This window comes from Saccostrea cucullata, unplaced genomic scaffold, assembly GCF_032062105.1.
Source record: "Saccostrea cucullata isolate Sc308-1 unplaced genomic scaffold, CSIRO_AGI_Scuc_v1 ctg541, whole genome shotgun sequence".
In the NCBI taxonomy this organism is placed as follows: Eukaryota; Metazoa; Mollusca; class Bivalvia; order Ostreida; family Ostreidae; genus Saccostrea; species Saccostrea cuccullata.
The window spans coordinates 205338-227099 of record NW_026925038.1 but is presented as its reverse complement, the minus strand read 5'-3'; the positions used below and the strand labels follow the sequence as shown (position 1 = coordinate 227099).

The 21762-nt window shown below is 34.8% G+C and overlaps 1 protein-coding gene and 1 long non-coding RNA gene across 3 annotated transcripts; both read right to left on the bottom strand.

The window, feature by feature from the left end:
* Positions 1-4257: 4257 nt before the first annotated feature.
* On the bottom strand, positions 4258-5588 carry LOC134267875 (uncharacterized). The gene is made up of 3 exons (XR_009992245.1): positions 5511-5588; positions 5381-5398; positions 4258-4651 (listed from the first exon to the last, which is right to left on the bottom strand). It is a non-coding gene; the product is annotated as an uncharacterized LOC134267875 (long non-coding RNA).
* A 570-nt stretch (positions 5589-6158) lies between these two features.
* On the bottom strand, positions 6159-21756 carry LOC134267872 (coatomer subunit beta'-like). Of its 2 annotated transcripts, none has more exons than XM_062750080.1 (18): positions 21663-21756; positions 17042-17179; positions 15925-16011; positions 15652-15778; positions 15304-15452; positions 14659-14805; positions 14420-14519; positions 12869-13011; positions 12408-12607; positions 11870-12069; positions 11530-11636; positions 11017-11291; positions 10653-10860; positions 10399-10509; positions 9857-10071; positions 9649-9741; positions 9124-9304; positions 6159-6350 (listed from the first exon to the last, which is right to left on the bottom strand). In XM_062750080.1, the coding sequence occupies exons 1-18, from the start codon at positions 21663-21665 to the stop codon at positions 6174-6176; spliced, it is 2661 nt and encodes an 886-aa protein (XP_062606064.1). In that variant the 5' UTR covers positions 21666-21756; the 3' UTR covers positions 6159-6173. The 2 variants fall into 2 exon arrangements, with proteins under 2 accessions (XP_062606064.1, XP_062606065.1); XM_062750081.1 differs by lacking the exon at positions 17042-17179 and adding an exon at positions 17211-17348 and having other exon boundaries at positions 21663-21739.
* Positions 21757-21762: the final 6 nt, after the last annotated feature.

Genomic DNA, 21762 nt, shown 5'->3' with positions numbered 1-21762 from the left:
CAGCTATATAGTGTAATATCTTGATAAAATGTGTCTAAGTCAAAGATGTACGTGTTGTAGATCGTTTGATCATGTGTACATTTTTGTGATATCTATAATGAAATGATGTGCATTCCTTTTAACAATTATTTGTTACCTATTCATATTCTTGGTGTTTGATTACAATTTTTCTATTAAATATGATCTTTTTAAAGAAAAAGTACAATTTCTGATAAATATTTAATCTGAAAGTAACCCCAAACAGTCATTTTTAAATTTATTAAATCCCGTGTAAGTGCAAAAAGGTCAAGAATATGAGTATTGGTAAATAGCCTATCTTTCATTAGTTAGAGGGGAAAGGTATATATTTTAATCATTTTTTTGTAATTGTTTATGTTCTTCATCATATTGAAGATTGAAAACATTGTGACAAAGACATCTAAAAAATATTTACAAATATAGGGTGCATAATTGACTAAAAATAATAGAGTTCATTTGACTATTTTTTTAATGGTGGACTTATCTTTTATGTTAATTGAATAAAAAAGAATATTATTCTTGATAAAATATTGTTTAATATTATTCAGTTAAAAAAGTTTATAAACGACGATGTTTGAAGAAGTATTTTTGTGATTTTTCATATTCCCTTTATGACAAGTACCCCTAAAAATATTTGAAAATGTGAAGTCGCAGTATGTAAATACCATACCAAGTTTCACAGCCTGTTCTAGATTAAAAAAAACTAGGAAACATATCATGATATCTTAACTGATTGATAAGCAAGTACTAATTTACCTGGTACCATTTTGAAAAGTTTGAAAATCTTGTGACAAAGACTTTGCCGACATAGGTTCTACCTTAATTCTTGTTTTACTCCACCCTTTTACTCAGTTCTGAGTATATTTTTCAGAGAATTTAATATGAAAATCAGAACAAACATTTTCATTGTTGTAAGGTCTTCTTTATAATGTATATCAATATGAAAAGTTAATTGAAGACCATTTCTTTTTATGTCCCTGTAATCGAAGATTCGGGGGTATATAGTTTTATCGTGTTCGTCTGTATGTCCCTCTGTCTATCTGGCGGTTTGTTTGTCCACAAAAACCTTAACCTTTACCATAACTTTTCATTTATTGGAGCTATGACTTTCATATTTAATGTGTATACTCCTTGTGACAAGACCTTACTTTGGGTCACCTTTTTTCACCTTTTGACCTTAACCTTGGAGTTTGTCCCATTTTACACAAAAATGCCAAATTTTTACTTTGGCCATAACTTTTAAACTGTAGATACTAGTACTATCATACTTCAAATATGTAGTTTTTTGGCATTACCTTTCATTGGATACTAAAAACCTCGACCTTTTGACCTTGGAGTTTTCCGTACTTATGATTTTTTTTTTTACCTTGGCCATAACTTTTGAACGGTAAGGGCTAGGGTATTCATACTTCACATATGTAATCCTTGTTACATTAAACATTTTCTTAAGAAATCATCAAGTTTGACCTTTGAGTTTGACCTACCTTTCAAAAACTTATCCTTAGCCATTACTTTTGAACAAGTAGTGCTAGGGCTTTCCTATTTTGCAGTTGTATTTCTTGTGAGAAGACCCTACTTTGGGTAACAATATATTTAAATTGCATTTAAGAAAAGTTTAATCTTCGCTATGTTGCCATACAGGGGCATAGCTGTTTCACAAACACATCTTTTTATATATGAGGATTTGCGGATACTTAGAGATGGATACCTCAAAGCGTAACGGACGGACGCACATCCCGATCACTATATACCCTCCCGCTTTTCAAGCGGAGGATATAATAATATATCATACTGCTGATTTTTTCTGTCAGTTCGATGATTTCCACCATCAAAAAACAATGTTTTCCTAACCCTTAAGGCTTGATAAATCTTTTACTCCTTTTGATTCTGAATCATTGCATTTACCTTAAAATATAGCTATAATTGTATAATGTTATGAGATCAACATATCATCAGTTTATTCCCAATAAGCTCAGGTGAGCATTTTGGCCAATATGCTTCTTTATCCAATTTTTTTTTTTTTTTTTTTTTTTTTGCCCCCTAAAAATTTTAGCTTTAATCTACAGGGGGTCATTTTTCTACGGGGGTCATTTTTCTTCACGTGGGTTCTGCAAATTTTTAGGGAAGTGACACTTTTTCTACGGGCAAAAGGGTCATTTTTCTACGTCGAATAATGACCGGGGGTCATTTTTCGCTGTCGAAATATGACCCCCGGCCATTATTCGATGGGGGTCATTATTCGTCTTTACACCGGCTCTATTTGCCGTAATTGGAAGTCCGACGATTTAATTTATTTTTTTAAGAAATGAGATATAAGAAAAATATTCATCACTAATAAACGGCAGAGCATAGTTTTTAAGGGATGTTTTTTTGTACTATGGTTACAATCCGCACGATGTTGTACAGAAATTGATGTTAGAATTGATGCTCGAATTTCCTCTAGCATCTGTATTTTACGTAATAAAAATGTGAAGATAATTAATAGTGATCGATTCTGAAAAGAAATCTTTCTTACAATAAAATTTTGTTAACACACGAAGAATAAATATGGAATATTTTGGACAACATTGTTGGCCAGGGAAAAAAAATCATTCCGATCGTGGTAATTAATGCATGTTCACATGCACGACGGATAGGTGGATTAATAATTTTTTTATTTCAATATTCAAATTTTTTTAATCAAGTGATTTCTTTTATTGAAGATTTAAATCTTTTAAGTAAGGAAAACATTTTCTTAAACGATATACATGTATCTTATTATTTTATCAGGTCATTCAAAAGTTATCAGGTCAACGTTTTCAGCGAATTATTTCATAAAATTGAATCAATATTTTATATTATATGAAACAAGCAAATTCAAAGAATTGTGGTCCCCCGCTTTCGGTGTCTTTGTGGGTGGGATGTCATTTTTTATGACATATTGTGTCAAAGGTAATGCACATGTCAGATATGAAAGCCCTATCTCTTCTCAATCAAAAGTTATAAGGAAGTGAACCTGATGATCCCGTATGACAAAATAGATTATAATATTTGTAGTTTTTGCTAAAGAAAAGTCTTGCCAGAAGTATTACATACTTGAAGTATGAAAGCCCTTGCTCGAACCGTTCAAAAGTTATGGCCAAGGTTAAAGTTTTTTTAAAAGTAGGTCAAACTCCAAGGTCAAGGTCAAAGAGTCAAAGTTCTTGGTATCCAATGAAAGGTCTCCTCACCATGATTACATACGTGAAGTATGAAAACCCTAGCCTTTACCATTCAAAAGTTATGGACAAGGTTAAAGTTTTTTCATAAGTATGGAAATCTCCAAGGTCAAGGTCAAAAGGTCAAAGTTGTTGGTATCCAATGAGAGGTCTTGCCACAAAGAATACATTTTTGAAATATGAAAGCCCTAGTGTCAACCGTTCAAAAGTTATGACTAAAGTAAAAGTTTGGAATATTTGTGTAGAAGTAGGTCAAACTCCAAGGTCAAGGTCAAAAGATCAAATTTGGTGGTACCCAAAGAAAGGTCTTGTCACTAGGAATACACTTGTGAAATATGAAAGTCATAGCTCCACTAAATCAAAAATTATGAGCAAGGTTAAAGTTTTTGTGACGGACAGACAGACTGACTGACAGACGAATGAGATTTAATGTCCCCTCGCTTTCGCGAAAGCAGGGGACAATAAAACATTTATATTATAGGCAAAAAATGTAATTAAGATATATATGGTCAATTAAAACATAAATTTGACCATATTTATCCATTACCATGGTTACGATGAATGAGTTTAGTTTACAAATAAATTTCATATTAAAATAATTATTTTGCGTAGTTTCACTCAAAACCAGACACAAAACACGTAATGATGACCCTGATTACCAAACACAACAGACTTCCTGTGTAATGCTACGTATACACAGATTTTTGACATCTTGGGTATTGGGGGTCTCCAGGTAAATAACACCATTGTTACTTCGACCACTCCCCCTCCTCAGGTAACCGTACGGTAAAAAAATTGGGTCTTACCGATGACAATCTAAATTTTTTTTATTTTCTATTTATCAGTTGGTCTTTGTAGTTTGTAAATTGTGTTCATCAAAAACAGTGTTTTACAAATATATTCTTTTTTCATAAAGTAGTTCTGTAAATAATCTTAAATTTCAATATGTGTTATTATTACTTTATGTAAGTATCTCCTTACAATAATTATGTTCATGTACAATGTTTCAAATAAAAAGCATAAAAAATAGAAAGAATATCAATTTTGATATTTTCATCATTTTTAATTTCAAAGATCATACTTTGAAATAAATATATTTATTACATTCAAGCACTTCCCTATATATAACGTTAAACAAAACACCATATTTAAATAAAATGTACAATATTTCATCCTTGAAGGTGATTATCTTCCGATGAACTCTCTCCTCAAATACTCTCAAAGTATAACAAGTGTTCAATGTAAACAAAATGATACAAAATGACATATAACAGACTAAATCTTATCTTGGTGAAAGTTCATTTCTTTTTTTTGAGATGGAAGAAATGCCAACATTTATCTACAAAGCAGATAAATGAATAATTTTGTCCTCAAGATAAAATCGTCCTTAGTTCTGTATTTCAATCTTCTAGTAAGTCTTCATCCAAATTTATGTCCTGAGGGAAAAAAATCAATTGTTAAAATATTTTATTTATATCAAATTCTTTACTGTTTTCATCTTTAACTGGCTATTTGAGACTATCTGTATCATTAAAGAGCTACCTACAAATAATTTCGTTTAGACTGGATTCTTTCTTCAAATATGGTACATATGTGTACATGTATTGTAATAGCCAGTTTACGTTGCATTATTTTCTAGAAATGGTTCAAGTTAAATAATCCTTAATTTATATTAAAAAAAAAAACAAGATCCTGTAACACCTCAGATTCTGGTTCAAAATTAAAACTGGAAGGTTTAAATTAAGACACCCAATACAATGTTCAATCTTTGCCTGATGTTGTATTTTTGTGAGATTATAGTATTAACATTAATGATTTCTACTCTACTAGATATATGTCAATTTGTTTTCCAATATCCGTGGCAAAACAAGCAATATTTTCTGTGAAGGTATTCCATCCAGCTGACTGTTAATTTGTTAAGGATAGGACATGTTATAACAGATCAGGTAGGAATCCCCATGCCATGAGTGTGATGTGGAATTTTTTAGAATGTTTCCTTTTGGAGACTAATACTCTTTTTTCGAATTTTTTTTTTTTTTGAAAAGTTTACTTTGTTTACAAGAAAACTTCAAATTTATTTGTTCCATTTAATCAATAACTGACAAAAAGGGTGGCAACATGCTAAAAATCTACAACCAACATGTCATCAGAATGTTCTAAATTACCTGGTCTCCAGTGGGGTCCTACAAGGCACAGATATAGATAAGGTCAAGGCTATATAACTAGGTCAAGGTGATATATACAGTGTGGAATTATCTACTGAGGCTTAATGAAGCATTGAAATTCTTAACTTACTGAAGTGTCTACGTTGTCAATTTTTTTGGTAATCTAACTTGGCTACAGACTTTCTCTAGGTCGTCCATTTCTGTTTTATGTGATGTTTCTTAAATGGTGGGGCCGCAGATGTCTTTAATGAACTACACAATTTTGTAAATTAAATCCAATAGGCATTTTAATTTTTCAGAGATTTTTTGTTTAAAATGAAAAATAATTGATTAAAATTCAATATAAGAGCTATTAAGCTAAATTTCAATTTAAAAAGTGACTACTTTATGATGATACTTTATTGTGTTCTTTCCAACTTTAATACTTTGTTGTGTGGTTTTCAACTTTACTCTTGACACTATGTAGTGTGGTTCTGACTTGAATTCTAATAATGTGGTTTCTGGCTTTGCCTCGACTTTTTTTGTGTGGTATTAGGCATTGATGGCCATAAAACTATAAACTTTTCTTTTATTTTTTTTTTAAAGTTTACTTTGTTGACAAATTTATCAATTCCGTTCAATAAATGATACTGACATCTAAAGGGTTAAATCTAAAAAATCTAAGTTTTATGGCCACAGGGCTTAGACTTTACCTTTACACTTTGTTGGGTGTTCTCTAGACTTTAACTTAACACTTTGTTGTGTGGTCTCTAGACTTTACCTTGACAACATTGTAGTGTGGTCTCTAGATTTTTCATTGACACTTTGTTGTGTGGTCTCTAGACTTTACCTTTACACTCTGTTGTGAGGTTTCTGGGGCTTGTTCGAATTCTTCCTCTTCCTCCTCGTCCCCGGGGCCGTGGACAAATGTGAATGACCCCTGCTCCTCTGCCTGCTTCATCTCCTCTACTGGTGTCCTCTCGTGGTTAGGCTGCAAATAGATATACATGTATTTCTTGATAATTAACATAACCGAATAACATGCATGTTTGTTAAATTGATTCTAGACATTCCAATATGAATTTTGATTTAAATCTGTTCTCAGATACTGGTCTTGTGGCCAGAAAATTACAAATTTCATGGGACACGGGGGAATAATCTGCGGGGATTATTTCTGGGGTTAATAATTATTTATGGCCTCAGTTATATACATCGCAACGTGTTCCAGTCTGGGAACATTCCATGCTCTCTCACTGCCAGTGAGTTAGCAGCTTTCATGTTCAAAACAGCATTCATTTGTAAGAGAGGGAAGCCCGCCATAACTCTACAACTCTGTGTAAAACGAAAAACAAAACCAAAAATAGGAAATTAAAATTAAATGAAATTAAAAAGCGAACATGTTCATTCTGTTTTTTTTCTTCAATTTATGAGAACACTTCAAAGGAACTCAAGCAAAGAACAACAAGAGTGATTATGGATTTTTTTCTTTTTTATCTTTAAACTCTATAAACATTTCCAATAGATACAACTTTGAAGGAAAAATATTTGTTCTAAAGAAGTAAAAAATTTTCACATCATACCTGTATTTTTATTTTCACATTTTGCCGATTCTGTACTTCCTGGAGTATTTTATGAAATACACAAAATGTCACATTTGTATAATCATTTTAAATTCGCTGAATGCAGACTAGGTATGTTAACAATTATAAATATAGGCAGCTTCAGGAATTTTGCCTGTGCTGATTTCAACACCTCTAATATTCCATTTTAATTGTAAAACATTGTATGACGTGCATTATAAATTCAGTGGTACATTATAAATCAATAATAGGGAAATAAATAAGGACTTAATTACGGAAATTTTACATAAGAGAATATGTGCCTGACCTTTCTCAAAGTGTGAGATGAACTTTTTACCTTATTCCTGGCCGATATATTGGGTAAATTTGAATGAAAAAGCACACGATTTGCAGCCGTATTGCCGCTTTAAGCTATATTTCAATTTAAAAAGTGACAAGTACTTTATGATGATACTTTATTGTGTTCTTTCCAACTTTAATACTTTGTTGTGTGGTTTTCAACTTTACTCTTGACACTATGTAGCGTGGTTCTGACTTGACTTGACATTTAATAATGTGGTTTCTGGCTTTCCCTCAACATTTATTTTGTGGTATCAGGCCTGACGACCATAAAACTAGGACGGGCCCACTTTTGATCTTGTCTCACTTTTCTACTATTAATTCCCTTCAAAAAAGTACAATCATAAGTTAATTTTTCTAAGTTTTATGGCCATACAATTTCTTTACACTTTATTGGGTGTTCTCAAAAAAAAACACTTTTTTGTGGTCTCAAAACTATGGAATACACTCTTAATGTGCTTATTTCATTTGACACTCTGTTGTGTGGTTCTGATCTATAACACTCTGTGTGTGGTTCTAAAACAAATTTTAAATCTGTTGTGTGGTCTCTAGACTTTACCTTGACACTCTGTTGTGTGGTCTCTAGACTTTACCTTGACACTCTGTTGTGTGGTCTCTAGACTTTACCTTGACACTCTGTTGTGTGGTCTCTAAAACCCTACAAAAAGATGTGTGGTCTCTAATACATTGCAGGTGTGGTCTACTAGATCTATAACAAATAAGATGTGGTCTCTAGACTTTAGAACTTTGCTGTGTGGTCACTAAAATCATAGAATCATGTATGATATTTGATAAATAAAAAAGTTAAAAACATTTAAATTCTTTATACCTGTTTGTGGTCAAGGAAATGTGACTAGCCTGGTCCCCTGTGTTCCTTGTCAAGGTAGGAATCAGGGGATTACATTTTATCAGCTGTTTCAAAGTCAATGCGCTCTTACAGCTGGGTCTTTGTACTCCAGCACCGTTAACCATGGAGAGAAAATATCGACGTAACAATGACACATTGTCAACCAGATACAACGTCACAATGTCCTTTGACGGATATCCCAGCAATATTTCAATCTGTCAAAGAGAGCAAAAAATGTGTATAATCTCCTACCACAACAGTCAGTGAATTTGGTATATCAATCTGCACAATCAAATGAATAAGAAGGAGCCATGGTAACCTTGACATTTGTTGTGTGGTCATATACATCTAAGTCACCTGCTATGGTCTCTAGACTTACCTGTCCACTCTGAGCTATGGTCTCTAGACTTTACCTTGACACTCTCTTGTGTGGTCTCTAGACCCTGACACTCTGTTGTGTGGTCTCTAGACTTTATCTTGACACTCTGTTGGGTGGTCTCTAGACTTTACCTTGACACACTGTTGTGTGGTCTCTAGGCTTTACCTTTACACTTTCCTGTTTGGTCTCTAGACTTTACCTTGACACTCTGTGGTGTGTCTCTAGACTTTACCTTGACACTTTGTTGTGTGGTCGTACTTCAGACACTTTGTTGAAGAATGACACTTTCCTGTTTGGTCTCTAGACTTTACCTTGACACTCTGTTGTGTGGTCTCTAGACTTTACCTTGACACTTTGTTGTGTGGTCTCTGGGGCTTGAACTCCAATTCTTCCATTTTTCATGGGGCCGTATATTATCCTGGTGCTCCTCTGCCTGCTTCATCTCCTCTACTGGTGTCCTCTCATGGTTTGGCTGCAAATAGATAAAGACAATTCTATTATTAACTTAACTGGATAACATGCATGTTTGTTAAATATATTATTGATCTTCAAATATGAATTTTAATTTAAATCTGTTCTCAGTTACTGGTCTTGGGGCCAGATTTAACCTTGAACTTACTGGGACACGGGGGAATTTGTCTGCGGGGATTGCACGTTGCCTCTGGGGTTTGAGATAAGCCTCGGTTTTTAGCGCGTCCTTCCAGTCTGGAAACAAGTTCTCGTACTCCTTGGGATCTGCTAGTGAGTTAGCAGCTTTTTTGTTCACCTTACTTAAGTGTTCTCTCCATAAATCTACAACTCTGTGTAAACAGGAAAAAGAGTCAAAAAGTGATAATCTGAAATTTATGAGAAAACACTTAAAAGGAACTCAAGCCAAGAACAATCAAAGTGAATATGGATTTTTTTTTATTTTTGAACTCCATAAACAATTTCCAAATACACAAATTTGAAGGAAAAATATCTATTCTAAAGAAGTAAAAACTGTTCACATCATTTATTTATTTGAAATTTTTTTTTAATGAGATTGTATTCACAAGTGTCTAATAATTTCCTTTGATATAAATTTCACCCTTACCACATTTCTTAGATTCTGTATTTCCCCAATATTTTATAAAGGTACAAATGACAGTTTATAACATTTTACCTGGAGACTTGACTAGGTAGGTAGGTTCTGGCAAAAAAGGCAGCTTCAGGAAGTCGGCCTGTGCTGATCAACACCTCTAGACTTTCCTCCAACCTAAAACATGGAGATGTCATTATAAATCAACAATAGGGAGTGGTCTTTATAAATCAACAAGGAGTGGTTATTATAAATCAACAACAGGGAGATAAATAAGTACTGTGTGCCTGACCTTCCTAAGACAAAGTGTGAGATGAAGGCGACGTTGTTCTGGCCGGCTTTCTGGGCGGTGTCCCCGAGTTTGGCCACCATCTGGGCGTTCCCCGCTGAGCTGGCCAGAAGCAGGAGGCCCCCAAAGTCGTTAGCCTGATGGAGACACTCCTGAGCCAGACCAAACTCACACTTACTGATCGCCAGTTCAGCCAGCTGCTTCCACTTCTGTTCTGACTGTGAAAAACAAAATAACAACCTGTAACAATATCTTAAATAATTTACTTGGTATCCTTCCAAGGATTATCCCCGTTCAACAAATTCTCTAAAATTCTTGACTCTTAATTGCATATATATTCAAATAAAATTCAATCATATGCTCAATTTTTCTTAATGTTATCATCATACATTTTTTATCCTCAAAATAAGGAACAACATTTATTTATCCTTAAAATATGAAATAACCTAAATAGCTTTAGGTATTTGGATTCAAAAGTTACTTGATCATCTATATAGTAAATTACAAGAGTTTTTAAAAACAATTTTTAAATCTCTTGAGCTGACCTCTGCTTCCTTAGCGATCTGGTAACAGATTTTCAGATCTCCCAGCTGTAATGCCAACTCAAATTTGTGTTCAGGGTCACATGTCACGGCCAGAGCTTGTGATTTAAATCCCTACAAAAAGATTAATATATTGCAGGCTTTTACAGATCTATAACAAATAAGATCTAGACTGAGAACTAACTCATGATCACAAAAATCATAGAATTATGCAGATATTTGATGAATAAAAAAGTTAACGTTTAAATTCTTGATACCTGTTTTTCAAGGAAATGTGCGACCCTTGATCTGTGTTCTCTTGGAATCAGAGGTAATATTTTATCAGCTGTTTCAAAGTCCCTCCTCATTACAGCTGTCTGGTACTCCAGCACCGAGACCAGTAGAGAGAAACTGACGATGTTCAGCTCTTTGTCACCCAGATACAAACGATTGTCCTTCGGAATGTATCCCAGTAAATACATTAATCTGTCAATCAGACAAAAATGTGAATAATCTCCTATCAAAACAATTAGTGAATTTGGTATATCAATCTGAAAATTCAAATGAATGAAAATGAGTCTAGTAATATGAATTTTTACAGCAGTACAAGTTCATCTAAGTCCAGCTATATCCATGCCTTACCTGTCCAGGTGAGCTATGGTGACTATTTCTCCTCCCACGTAGTAGTTGAGGCGGTTGACACTATTGGTGTAGATGAAGCAGTCCCCCACCCAGACCCCCGTTTTTACCGTCTCCTCAATCTCCCCCACAACATCGAAGGCCTCCTCAATTCCGTCCTCCCCTATCTCCTCCTTGTTTTCCTTGGCCTTTTCTACGGCTTCACCGTCATACTTCAGGACGAAGAACGACTCATCTGTTGTGATACAGCACAGCTCACCATTCTCACTCCAGTATACCTATAAATAATAGAGAACTCCACAGGTCAATTCAGTGGTTACACTACGCTCCATCCCCCATCATCACATAAAAGTGATCCACATTTCTTATGAGTTATATCATTCTGGTCTAAAAATTCTGAGAAGTCCCTAGCTTTAGCCTTAAAATTTTTAAATGTTGCATGAAAAACTACATAAGTAAAAAGTTTAAGAATAGTTCCATGCAAATGGTAAGAATATACTATAAACGAGATCTTACATTTTTGGGTGTGATTTCTATTCTTCTGATGAGTTCTGTTGTTTCCCAGTCATAGAATGCTAGTCCACTCACGGACCTCGTACCTAACAAAAATCCTCCATAGATACCTGTCAAATAATGAACAAAGGAATAAATACAATACACTCACAGTTATGTAGGAAAGTCTATACTATCATTTTAGTCTATGCATCAGGAACTTTTCCATTCAAGACTCTATCAATGAATTAAAGATATACATGTATAAGGTATACTTCTTCTAATGCTGAACATATTCCGATTTAAAGAACAGCTTTCCATTTTATAATACTTATGTACACTCTAGATTGTACAACAATTTTACCTTCAGCCCCAAATTCTGGCTTGAATGATTTCTGTTCTTTGAAGTTTTTGAAGATTTTGACAGAGCTTGTGGATTCCCTGGTAGCATAGACTGACGAGTCGCTACTCCAGACAAACTCCTGGGCGGATCCAAAACTTTTGTTCCTTAAAGCCATGGCAGTGTAAATAATATACTCTCCATCTCCACAGACCACCACAAACCTGTAGATGTCAAGGAAAACCTTACAGCATCTGGTACAAAGCATGGCAGTAGTGAATTCAGGGGCAGAAAAGTTATATGAAAGTCAAGAAATTCTAATACAGCACAGATAGGGCGAAAAAGTTATCTCTGGCATTATAAAAACAATTTTTTTTACAATAAATAACAAGATAAGTAAAAATCATCTAACAGAATAAACAATTGTTAAGAAATCTATCAGCCTGATTGTCTTGTAACTAGTAACTCTGACAGTAAGTAAGGACACAGCTTGTTCAGCATTCTTTGACATACACAATCTCGGAAGACAATCATTATTCTGTTGTCTGAGACGTTGACTGACCGTCCGTTAGGGTTGTGGGCAATGGTCTGGGGGTAGATTTCACAACTGCCCATGTCCTTGACTGCCAGGGGGAGCCTCTCACCGTCCTTGACGTCCTGGTCCCCGATGGCTTTAATGTTGGCCTGCTGGATCTCCGAATGTTTGGCCCAGATTATCTTGCCACTGCTGTCCATAGACATGGCTGGCTCCTCACGCCCGAGCTGTTAACAGCGTTAATGATTAACAAGGTCATTCTAACAGAGCATTACTGATTTATAATATTATTCTAATGGTGTAATACTGATTTACAATATCATTCTAACTAAGCATTACTGATTTACAATATCCTACTTATTTCATAGACATGCCAATGATCACAAAATATGTTCTATAATTTGTGTCTATATAGTACAACAGACAACGGTTAATCAGAATCCACACAAAACATGGGTGCTATCTTCACTGTATATTCAGACCATTACCTTTATGATGATGCTGCCCTCGTCATACCCCAGAGCAACGTTATTGGAGCCCTTCTGAGCGGCGATGGTCCACACTCTCTCTAGTCCGTAGTTCAGGGTACTTTCCAGTCTGTACGTGTTGGCGTGCCAGATTCTTACCGTTCCTGTTGATAGAAAAAAATCCAGAAATAAATCGCCCCCATACATCAAATGTCAGTAAGGCCTATAAAAAAAAATATGTTTGTTTCCGCTTTCAGGCTGAAAAAAATTAAGGTAGGTAGGTAGTAGGGATGTCAAAATTGTCAATAATTGATATTCGAATATTCGGTAGTAGTATTCGAATATATTCGAATATTCGATAAAATAAATTTTATACATCTTGCATTATAATATGTATATATCTTCACTCTTTTGTAAAGCAATATATACTTTTTATGTCATTATTTTGGAATAAAATTTCATGTAGAGTTTTGTAAATGCACTTTAATTATGTTCTTAAAATATTTTTCAGAATATATGAAGAGTTTATATCCAAAATGTAATAAAAAAATTTCCCCCTGAAAATTCAAAAGATTCTTTTAATAAGTTACAGATTGATTAATCATCTTACCAAAGTGTACACTGATAACCCTACAGATTTATACCACACAGCACAATTATCTAATGGAGAAACATTAAAAGCAATTACTTTTAGCTAATTAATTTCCTGATAATGATTTTAAATGATGTATGCATAAACAAAAATGTGTCCTTTCAACAATACAAACTAATTATAAGTACTGGACACTGTTATATCTCTAATTAAATGACCAAATGAATAATTATATCATTTTAATAGACACATTCTTCACACCTTTAAGGTAATCCAAGAGGAGTGTATTTTAATTTTGTTTTAAATAAAATCTTATTATTGGTCAACGATGAGAATTTGATTCAATTTCTGATAAAACTTCAGTTTTTGCCATTTTTTTTTTCTTTTTGATGCTTGTATACTTAAAATCCGAATATTCGAATCATGAATTTATATTCGAATATCAACTCATCGAATGAATATTCGAATATTCGAATATTCGTTGACATCCCTAGTAGGTAGGCAATTTTTTTTTTTTTTGACAAAAATTTTTTTACTTCTTTAATCAAAACGCGTATAGAAGTAACATTAATGACAAAAGAAATGGTGTTTTCAAGCATTTCTGTGACTTAAACTTATAATAGAAAGGTGACTCAAACTTCTTTCTGTCTTGAAAAGCTTGCAAAGCTGGAGATTATATAATTCCCTGGGTGAAATCTTGCACTTCATGGGACAAAACCATTAAAAAAAAATTTAGGGTCGGCACTATAAATTAGGGTCGGTCAGGAAAGCGGAAACAAACATATTTTTTTTCTAGGCCTAACATGTATCTCCACAAATAAATCACCCACATACAGCCAATGAAGGGGATTTATCATAATGATATCTACAAGTATCTTAAATTTTCTCTTCAAAATATATAGCTGCAGTTACTGTGCATTGCATTTGCCTATTAAATCAGTATGTAGAACCATGATTTGTGAGTACTATGATAAACTGACCGTCCTCTGAGCCTGTCATTATGATGGGAAGCTCTGGGTGGAAGGCTACGGCAGAAATATTCTGAGCGTGTCCCTCCAGGGTCTGTACACAGGTCTTGTTCTAAAAATAAATGGAATAAACTTATTATTTTCAGGTCATAAACATTCCTACACTAACTCTTATTGGATGGTGATTTCTATATCTGAAGAACTCCAATAAGATGTTTCTATGTATGTCACTTTGTCCATGATTTTTTTACCTGGTAGTCCCATATTTTGATTAGTCTGTCATCAGCTCCTGAGATCAGGTATGGCTTATCTCCCCCTGAATAGTAGTCTACACAGTTCACTCCCTTCTCATGACCTTCTAATGTGAAGTTAGGAGTGTTAGACCCAAGTTGCCACACCTGTAACATAATTAATTAACTATCTTACAATTTTTGTAAAAACAATATATATCTTTAAGAACAAATCTCAGATTTAAATTCTTCCACCTGATAAAAAAACAAAATTATTCACAATAATAATTGACTCTGCCATTTGTTCTGTGACTCTTATACCAGTACAATGTATTTACGCTTGAATGTATTCAGTCCATCCAAAATTTAGCCTGCAGTAATCATGGTTAATGTTAAAATTATCTTGAATGATTATTAGTGCTTATGTTGTATATATACATCTGCAAGGGATGGACAGTGATAGAACTTTGTAATTGTTTTATTTATATTTTGGTAGTGATCATGAACTAGTCAATACAGTAAAACAATCTGAATTTCAAAAAGTACACATTCATTCCTGAATGACACATGCCTGACATACGCTTTCATGACCTTATGCCCGATTTCAATCTACATATAAACAAAGTTCTACATCAGGCAGCTTAACCACTGAGTGATTATTGATACCTTGACTGTTCTGTCGAGGGAAGCGCTGGCGAACGTGTTGTTGTCTTTGGGATTGATGACAATCTGCATCACGTAATGAGAGTGTCCCTCAAACACTTGAGTACAGGTCCACTTCTTCTCCCAGTCCCACAGCTTAATCAGCATGTCATCTGTAAAACACAACTGTACAGGTCACTACTCACTACTAACACACACACACACATATATATCCCTAATGAATGAGAGCTTAACCGGCTTGTCATCTATAACATGTGTAAAGGTAACTCCTAGCACATCCCTGACAACTCGGTACTAGCCTATTAATTTGGTGTTAATGCATTCAATTCAAGGAAAGGTTAATGCACCTACCACTGCTGCTGAGGATAAATGGCTGTGTGGGGTGGACAGCTAAACTCCTAATGTAGTCCGAGTGAGCCTCGAACTGATGGACTCGCTCCAGGGTGTTGTAGTTAAACACTCGAATCTGCATGTCATCCTGTCAGGGAACAAACAAGAATTCAGTCACTGAGTGTACTATTTTTATAAGGTTGAAAGTGTAACTTGTCAATGAATTATTGTACATGTAAGTTGTAACAGTAAAAAATATCAATAGGTATATTAATGAGAGGCAAACTCACTCACCGAGCCTGTTATGACCCAGTTCTTTCTAGGGACAAATCTCGAACTCCTGACGGGGAGGTCACACACCTCAAATGATTTGATGAGTTGCTGAAATAAAAATCAAATACAGTCATTAATATTCTGATAACAAACATGTTGATGAATAGATCTGCAAATGAAAAAATAATATATAAATTAAAACGATTGCATTTACATGATTTAAATTAGAATTGAAGAAATCCAATTACCAAAATTACATAATGGAAAGGAAAGCTATGGTTAAAGGCATTGAAGCAGGATACTTTCAGGACTTTATAAACACAATTTTCATCCATTACAGTCAAACTTTTTCAATATGATGACAAAAAGCGGAAACTTACTACACGTAATGTAATGAAGTCTCTTTTCTTTTGGAACCTCATCAAATTTAATGATTGTTTGATTTTTTTTCATTTTGGGTAAATTTAAGTCTTGTACAACAAAATTTACAGATGTAACAAACTTACTCTGAGTACTATACAGTAAAAAAAAACCACAAAAAAAACAATAAAACCTTTAGTTTTTATAGTGAGATTTTTTAAGATTTCAAAAGTAAAGCATTTGACCTGACAATATTTTTCATAAAAGTAATGTTTAAGTATTTAAAATTCAATTTCACCTGAAATTTTTCATATGATATCTCAAAGGTAATTTTTGTATCTAATACTTCCTTGAATATTCTCAGTAATCATACTTCAGAGAAACTGCTAATGTATTAATTAAAATTTCAATATGAAAACTGGATATATCTCATATATTTAAGTTTGCAATGTAACATGAAATATTACTTAATAGGATTGATGAATATGTGTGGATTATATTGGGAGAAGTACTAACTAAAATACCAACTGAAAGCAGGTTAGGGCAGGAAAGCCATGCAATTGACTGACTGAAGCATTTATTTTTAAATCTGAACAAAACCAATAAGAAGCTACAGATTATTTATTTACATAAGTATTGTCAAGAAATGTTGACATGTCATACCTATATTGCCCAAAACCAAATTTTACAACATGCATTCTGTTTAAAACCTAACTACACATATAACCACGTGCATTTCCAAGCTTTGAGAGGGCATGCAGTGATACTTTGATGTTACCTGGGACTCGTGGTTCCAGACATGGACATTTCCGTTATATAAACTAGCTAACATCCACGGTTCACTTGGGTGTAAGTCAACACATTTAACTCGGTCAGATCGCGCCGACAATTTTCGTTTGATATCAAGTCGAAGAGGCTGAAAAGAAGGAAATAGAAATCATTTTTACCTGTGATTCAATATTCCAAATATGAACTTGCCCATTGAATAGACTGGCAAGCATCCATGGTTCCTTTGGATGCAGTTCACTGCTTTTGACTCGATCCGAGTGTGCTGAAAGAACTCGTTTTACACCGAGTCGGAGCGGCTGAAAGTCACATGGCAATTAAAATACCACATTTAAGACTTCATAACAATGGCATAAACTTATAAAATATATTCTCTTCCAAGTAATCAAAACTTGATAGACAGGATTCTTCAATAAATATTTATTTGTATCACACTTGGTATTTTGGGTATTATTTAGAACTTGTATAACATGTATAATATGCTTAAAGTTTTCCCTTAATTTAACAGCATTCCTAATACTTTTATTTACTTTTTGGGAGCAAGTTATTCTTACAAAACCCTGGACATTGGAATGTGAATTTCGAAAGCTGATATTCCAAAGAAATTTATAATAGGCAGAATTCCCGAAACCACTTGTCTAGTTAGAATAATCTAACTGTGTTTTGGGACAAGCCCTCACCACAGTTTGAATACCTCCCATATACTCGCAATGCAGCAAATAATTGCAGATTTGGTCCGAAACGATTTTGAAGAATACAAAATGATTTGCACTGAAAATAACTTTCGCATGAATTGTAACAAACCTTTTTGAGATTGTATATGCCTTTCATTAAAAAAAAATAATCCATAAAAAAAGACGAAAATTCAACTAATTTTCTCAACAGTTTTTCTTGCTTCAAATTTACCTGCCATATTTACATTCGGAATTCTCTGGATTGTTTGTAGTAAATGCACTGAATATGAGTTATCGCCCCTGTTTATTTTGCTACACTGAGAATACACGTAATGAATTCTATCATTAAGCTGGGGCCATAGGACAATTATCATTTCAATGATAGAACATTCTGTAATGTTTTTGTTTTATATGAAAATATGTTATTGTTATAAAGTAAAACTGAGATAAGAATTTTGTTTATCTGATAAGTCCTAACCATGGTACCTGATTAGCGCCCTTATCTTGGAAGCCTAATTAGTGTCCTAATTAATATGGTGCTTATCAGATACTATGAATATATTGTGTCTTGACACCTACATGTAACTATGGTGCATAGGCCCTAATACCTGGAGCCAATTGCCCTAACAGGGTGCCCTAATGATGGAGCCGATTGCCCTAACAGGTGCCCTAATGATGGAGCCTAACGCCCTAATAGGTGCCCTAATGATGGAGCCTAACGCCCTAACAAGGTGCCCTAATTCACGTTAGGTGTCAGGCAGGGTATATAAGGAGAAAGAGTTAGTGAGCAGATATACTTGATATACATTGCTTTCTACTGGATTGTAAACTACGTTTGGATATTAATAATACTCTTGTTGAAACTAACTTTGTCGTTGTTCTGATGTTAGATCTATTAAGATCTAAAGTTCCTATCTTATACACGGGATCCACAATATTTTGTGACGCGGGTAACAACAAAACACCCCATAGAGAGAAAAACGTTACAATTGGTGGCAGCGGTGGGATCCATAGAAATTATTCTACGTGTAACACAGGAACGAGACAACACAAAGTTTGAAATGGAGACACCCATCGTAAGGAGGAGAATTACGCCTAGAAAGGTAGGACAGTACTTCACCAGTCCAGCTCCTCTGAATGACTCTGGAATAGAGGTCGATGCGGGGTGTAGAACAAGTTTGCAGCCCACAAGTCGAGTAATGCCAGACAATCCTAACTTTCAGGAGTTCGGGCAAAATTCACAGGGTCTTTCTGTTCAAAACGAGTACAATCCAAGGCCAAGCTTAAAGAGAATCCTATTTATTTGGGTACTCTTTGCTTTGATTGCTCCCTGATGGTGATGACCTGGATCTATTTTCCAGAAAACGAGATCATGCAGGAATCTCAAGAAAATGCAGTAATTTCTCTAGTAGTGATAACGAGCATGTTATTGCTTGTTACGGTAATCAGAGTAATATGGAGGTATGGAGGATCCGGTCTGCCAAATGCCAGTAAGGAAAGGGAAATTTCTTTGATACCCAGTGATACACCCTATACTGGTGGTAGTGCACCTAACGCCCCTAAAGGTACCTATCAGGAACCTAAGGTTTTGGGGCAATCTGGACGCGCTACTCCTTATTTGGGCAATCAGTCTCCTCAGGGACTTGGGTGCAATCTTGAATTTCCTATGGCTGACGGGACACCTAAAAACAGTCCTATGACACCAAATGCTGGTCAACGAACCAACGAATATCCAGTAAGGAGGACCTTCTCAGGGGCCAATGATGATGTTTGGGATGAGTTTTTACACTATTTTGAAAACATCTCAGAATTAAACTCATGGGGACCCGAGAAATCTCGCAGAGTTTTGCTTAGCACCTTGCGAAGACAAGCCGAGAGCTATGCATATGGAATGCCCCTTACTGTACAGAAAGACTATGAGCAACTTAAGGATAAGATGAACCAAAGATTTGGGCATTCTGCAATGAAAGAAAGGTATATTGCAGACGCCAAATTGAGAAGAAGACTACCGGGCGAGTCCCTGCGAGATTTAGGACAGGCCATCGAAGATTTGTACCGAAGGGCCTATCCAGGAAATCCAGATTTAGTTGAAGAAAATGCTATACAGTCCTTCTTAGATAAGTGTGGACAATCTGAGGATTTTCGACTCGCAGTGAAACGGACCAGACCTAGGACACTTCAAGAAGCAGTTCTTAATGCAATGCAAGAAGAGTGCTTGCGGATTGGGGAAAAAGAATTGCCAAAGGAGACAAAACCAGGCTATAAGCCTGTGTATGAGATTGAAGATGGGGAATGGAATAATGAAATAGCAGCTGCAGATACTGCCAAACCTCCAAGCGCGGGTGACGGATTCAACAGTATCTATAAAAACATGAGAACCGCAAGTACATGTACCAGTACAGGACCAGGGAGGAGGGGACGCCCTTACAACCCATGGAACCAGAGAGAAAGAGGAGGATTTCTATCAAGTAACAGTTCTCGAGACCATAACTGTGTTGAAAAGAGAACTGTAAGGAATTATATTAACTAAGATGACTGATGCCGCAGGTCAGGTGTCAGTCAACCATACACGGCCTATAACCTAGGGAGGAAAAGCCTATATTAAAAAAAAAGTGAAAAGAAAATGTTGAAGAAAAAAAGGCCAGGGAAATCCAAATGTGAAGCTACCAGTGTGATGAACTTTTGATTTAATCTAGTGACATTTTTATTTAATATAATTTTGTTCTTTTACTTTTTGTCTTTTTATTGTTTATTTGGCTTTTGTGTATGGGCACTTTTTTTTTATTTGCATAATGTGATTTTACGTATGATTCATATTCATGTTTTAAAAATTTATGACAGTGGAAGTCATGTTTCAAATGGAGGGACCAATGTAATGTTTTTGTTTTATATGAAAATATGTTATTGTTATAAAGTAAAACTGAGATAAGAATTTTGTTTATCTGATAAGTCCTAACCATGGTACCTGATTAGCGCCCTTATCTTGGAAGCCTAATTAGTGTCCTAATTAATATGGTGCTTATCAGATACTATGAATATATTGTGTCTTGACACCTACATGTAACTATGGTGCATAGGCCCTAATACCTGGAGCCGATTGCCCTAACAGGGTGCCCTAATGATGGAGCCGATTGCCCTAACAGGTGCCCTAATGATGGAGCCTAACGCCCTAATAGGTGCCCTAATGATGGAGCCTAACGCCCTAACAAGGTGCCCTAATTCACGTTAGGTGTCAGGCAGGGTATATAAGGAGAAAGAGTTAGTGAGCAGATATACTTGATATACATTGCTTGTACTGGATTGTAAACTACGTTTGGATATTAATAATACTCTTGTTGAAACTAACTTTGTCGTTGTTCTGATGTTAGATCTATTAAGATCTAAAGTTCCTATCTTATACACGGGATCCACAATGTTTTGTGACGCGGGTAACAACAAAACACCCCACAGAGAGAAAAACGTTACAATTCTATCTACCACTGGGCCAACAGGCATCCCCGATCAATTTTGAATTTTAAGCTTAGAAATTCCAATAATATATGAAATATATGAAGGCATCTCCGTAAATCAAAGGTTTTTACTATGCTTGGATCTGTAGCTCTCTGGTTTGACTGTTCTATGTACCAGAAAGCTACTGGTCGCATAAGGATATTCTGTGTCTTACTTAAGGTACATTCTATAATCTATTATTTATAACTCAGATTAAGCACTTTAGATTCCAAATTATACAATAAACGTTGCATTACTGGTATACTGAGCATATTTTTTTTAAATAATGATACCAACTGTTTTGCCTTGAAAAACTAACATGCTTGGTCATCAATGATACTTTTGTCATTCACATCCACTGCCTTATCTTATAAGTAGAATGTACAAAAGAAAATTAAATGATCGTTTAAGATATATCACAAAACAATGACAAAAAACAGGTTAATATACCATTTTTGACGTTCAGCCGGCTTCGACTTCCCAAAATATAAATGTTGTTCCACAATACGTGGCCTGGGTTAGTGCGCATGTGGAACAGGAAGACAAAAAC

Excerpts from the sequence above, each read along its gene's own strand:
- LOC134267872 (XM_062750080.1), bottom strand. Across the intron at positions 14,806-15,303 it reads CCCTCGACAGAACAGTCAAG|GTGTGGCAACTTGGGTCTAA; the intron begins GTATCAATAATC and ends ATTATGTTACAG. Across the intron at positions 11,292-11,529 it reads TAGAAATCACACCCAAAAAT|GTATACTGGAGTGAGAATGG; the intron begins GTAAGATCTCGT and ends TATTATTTATAG.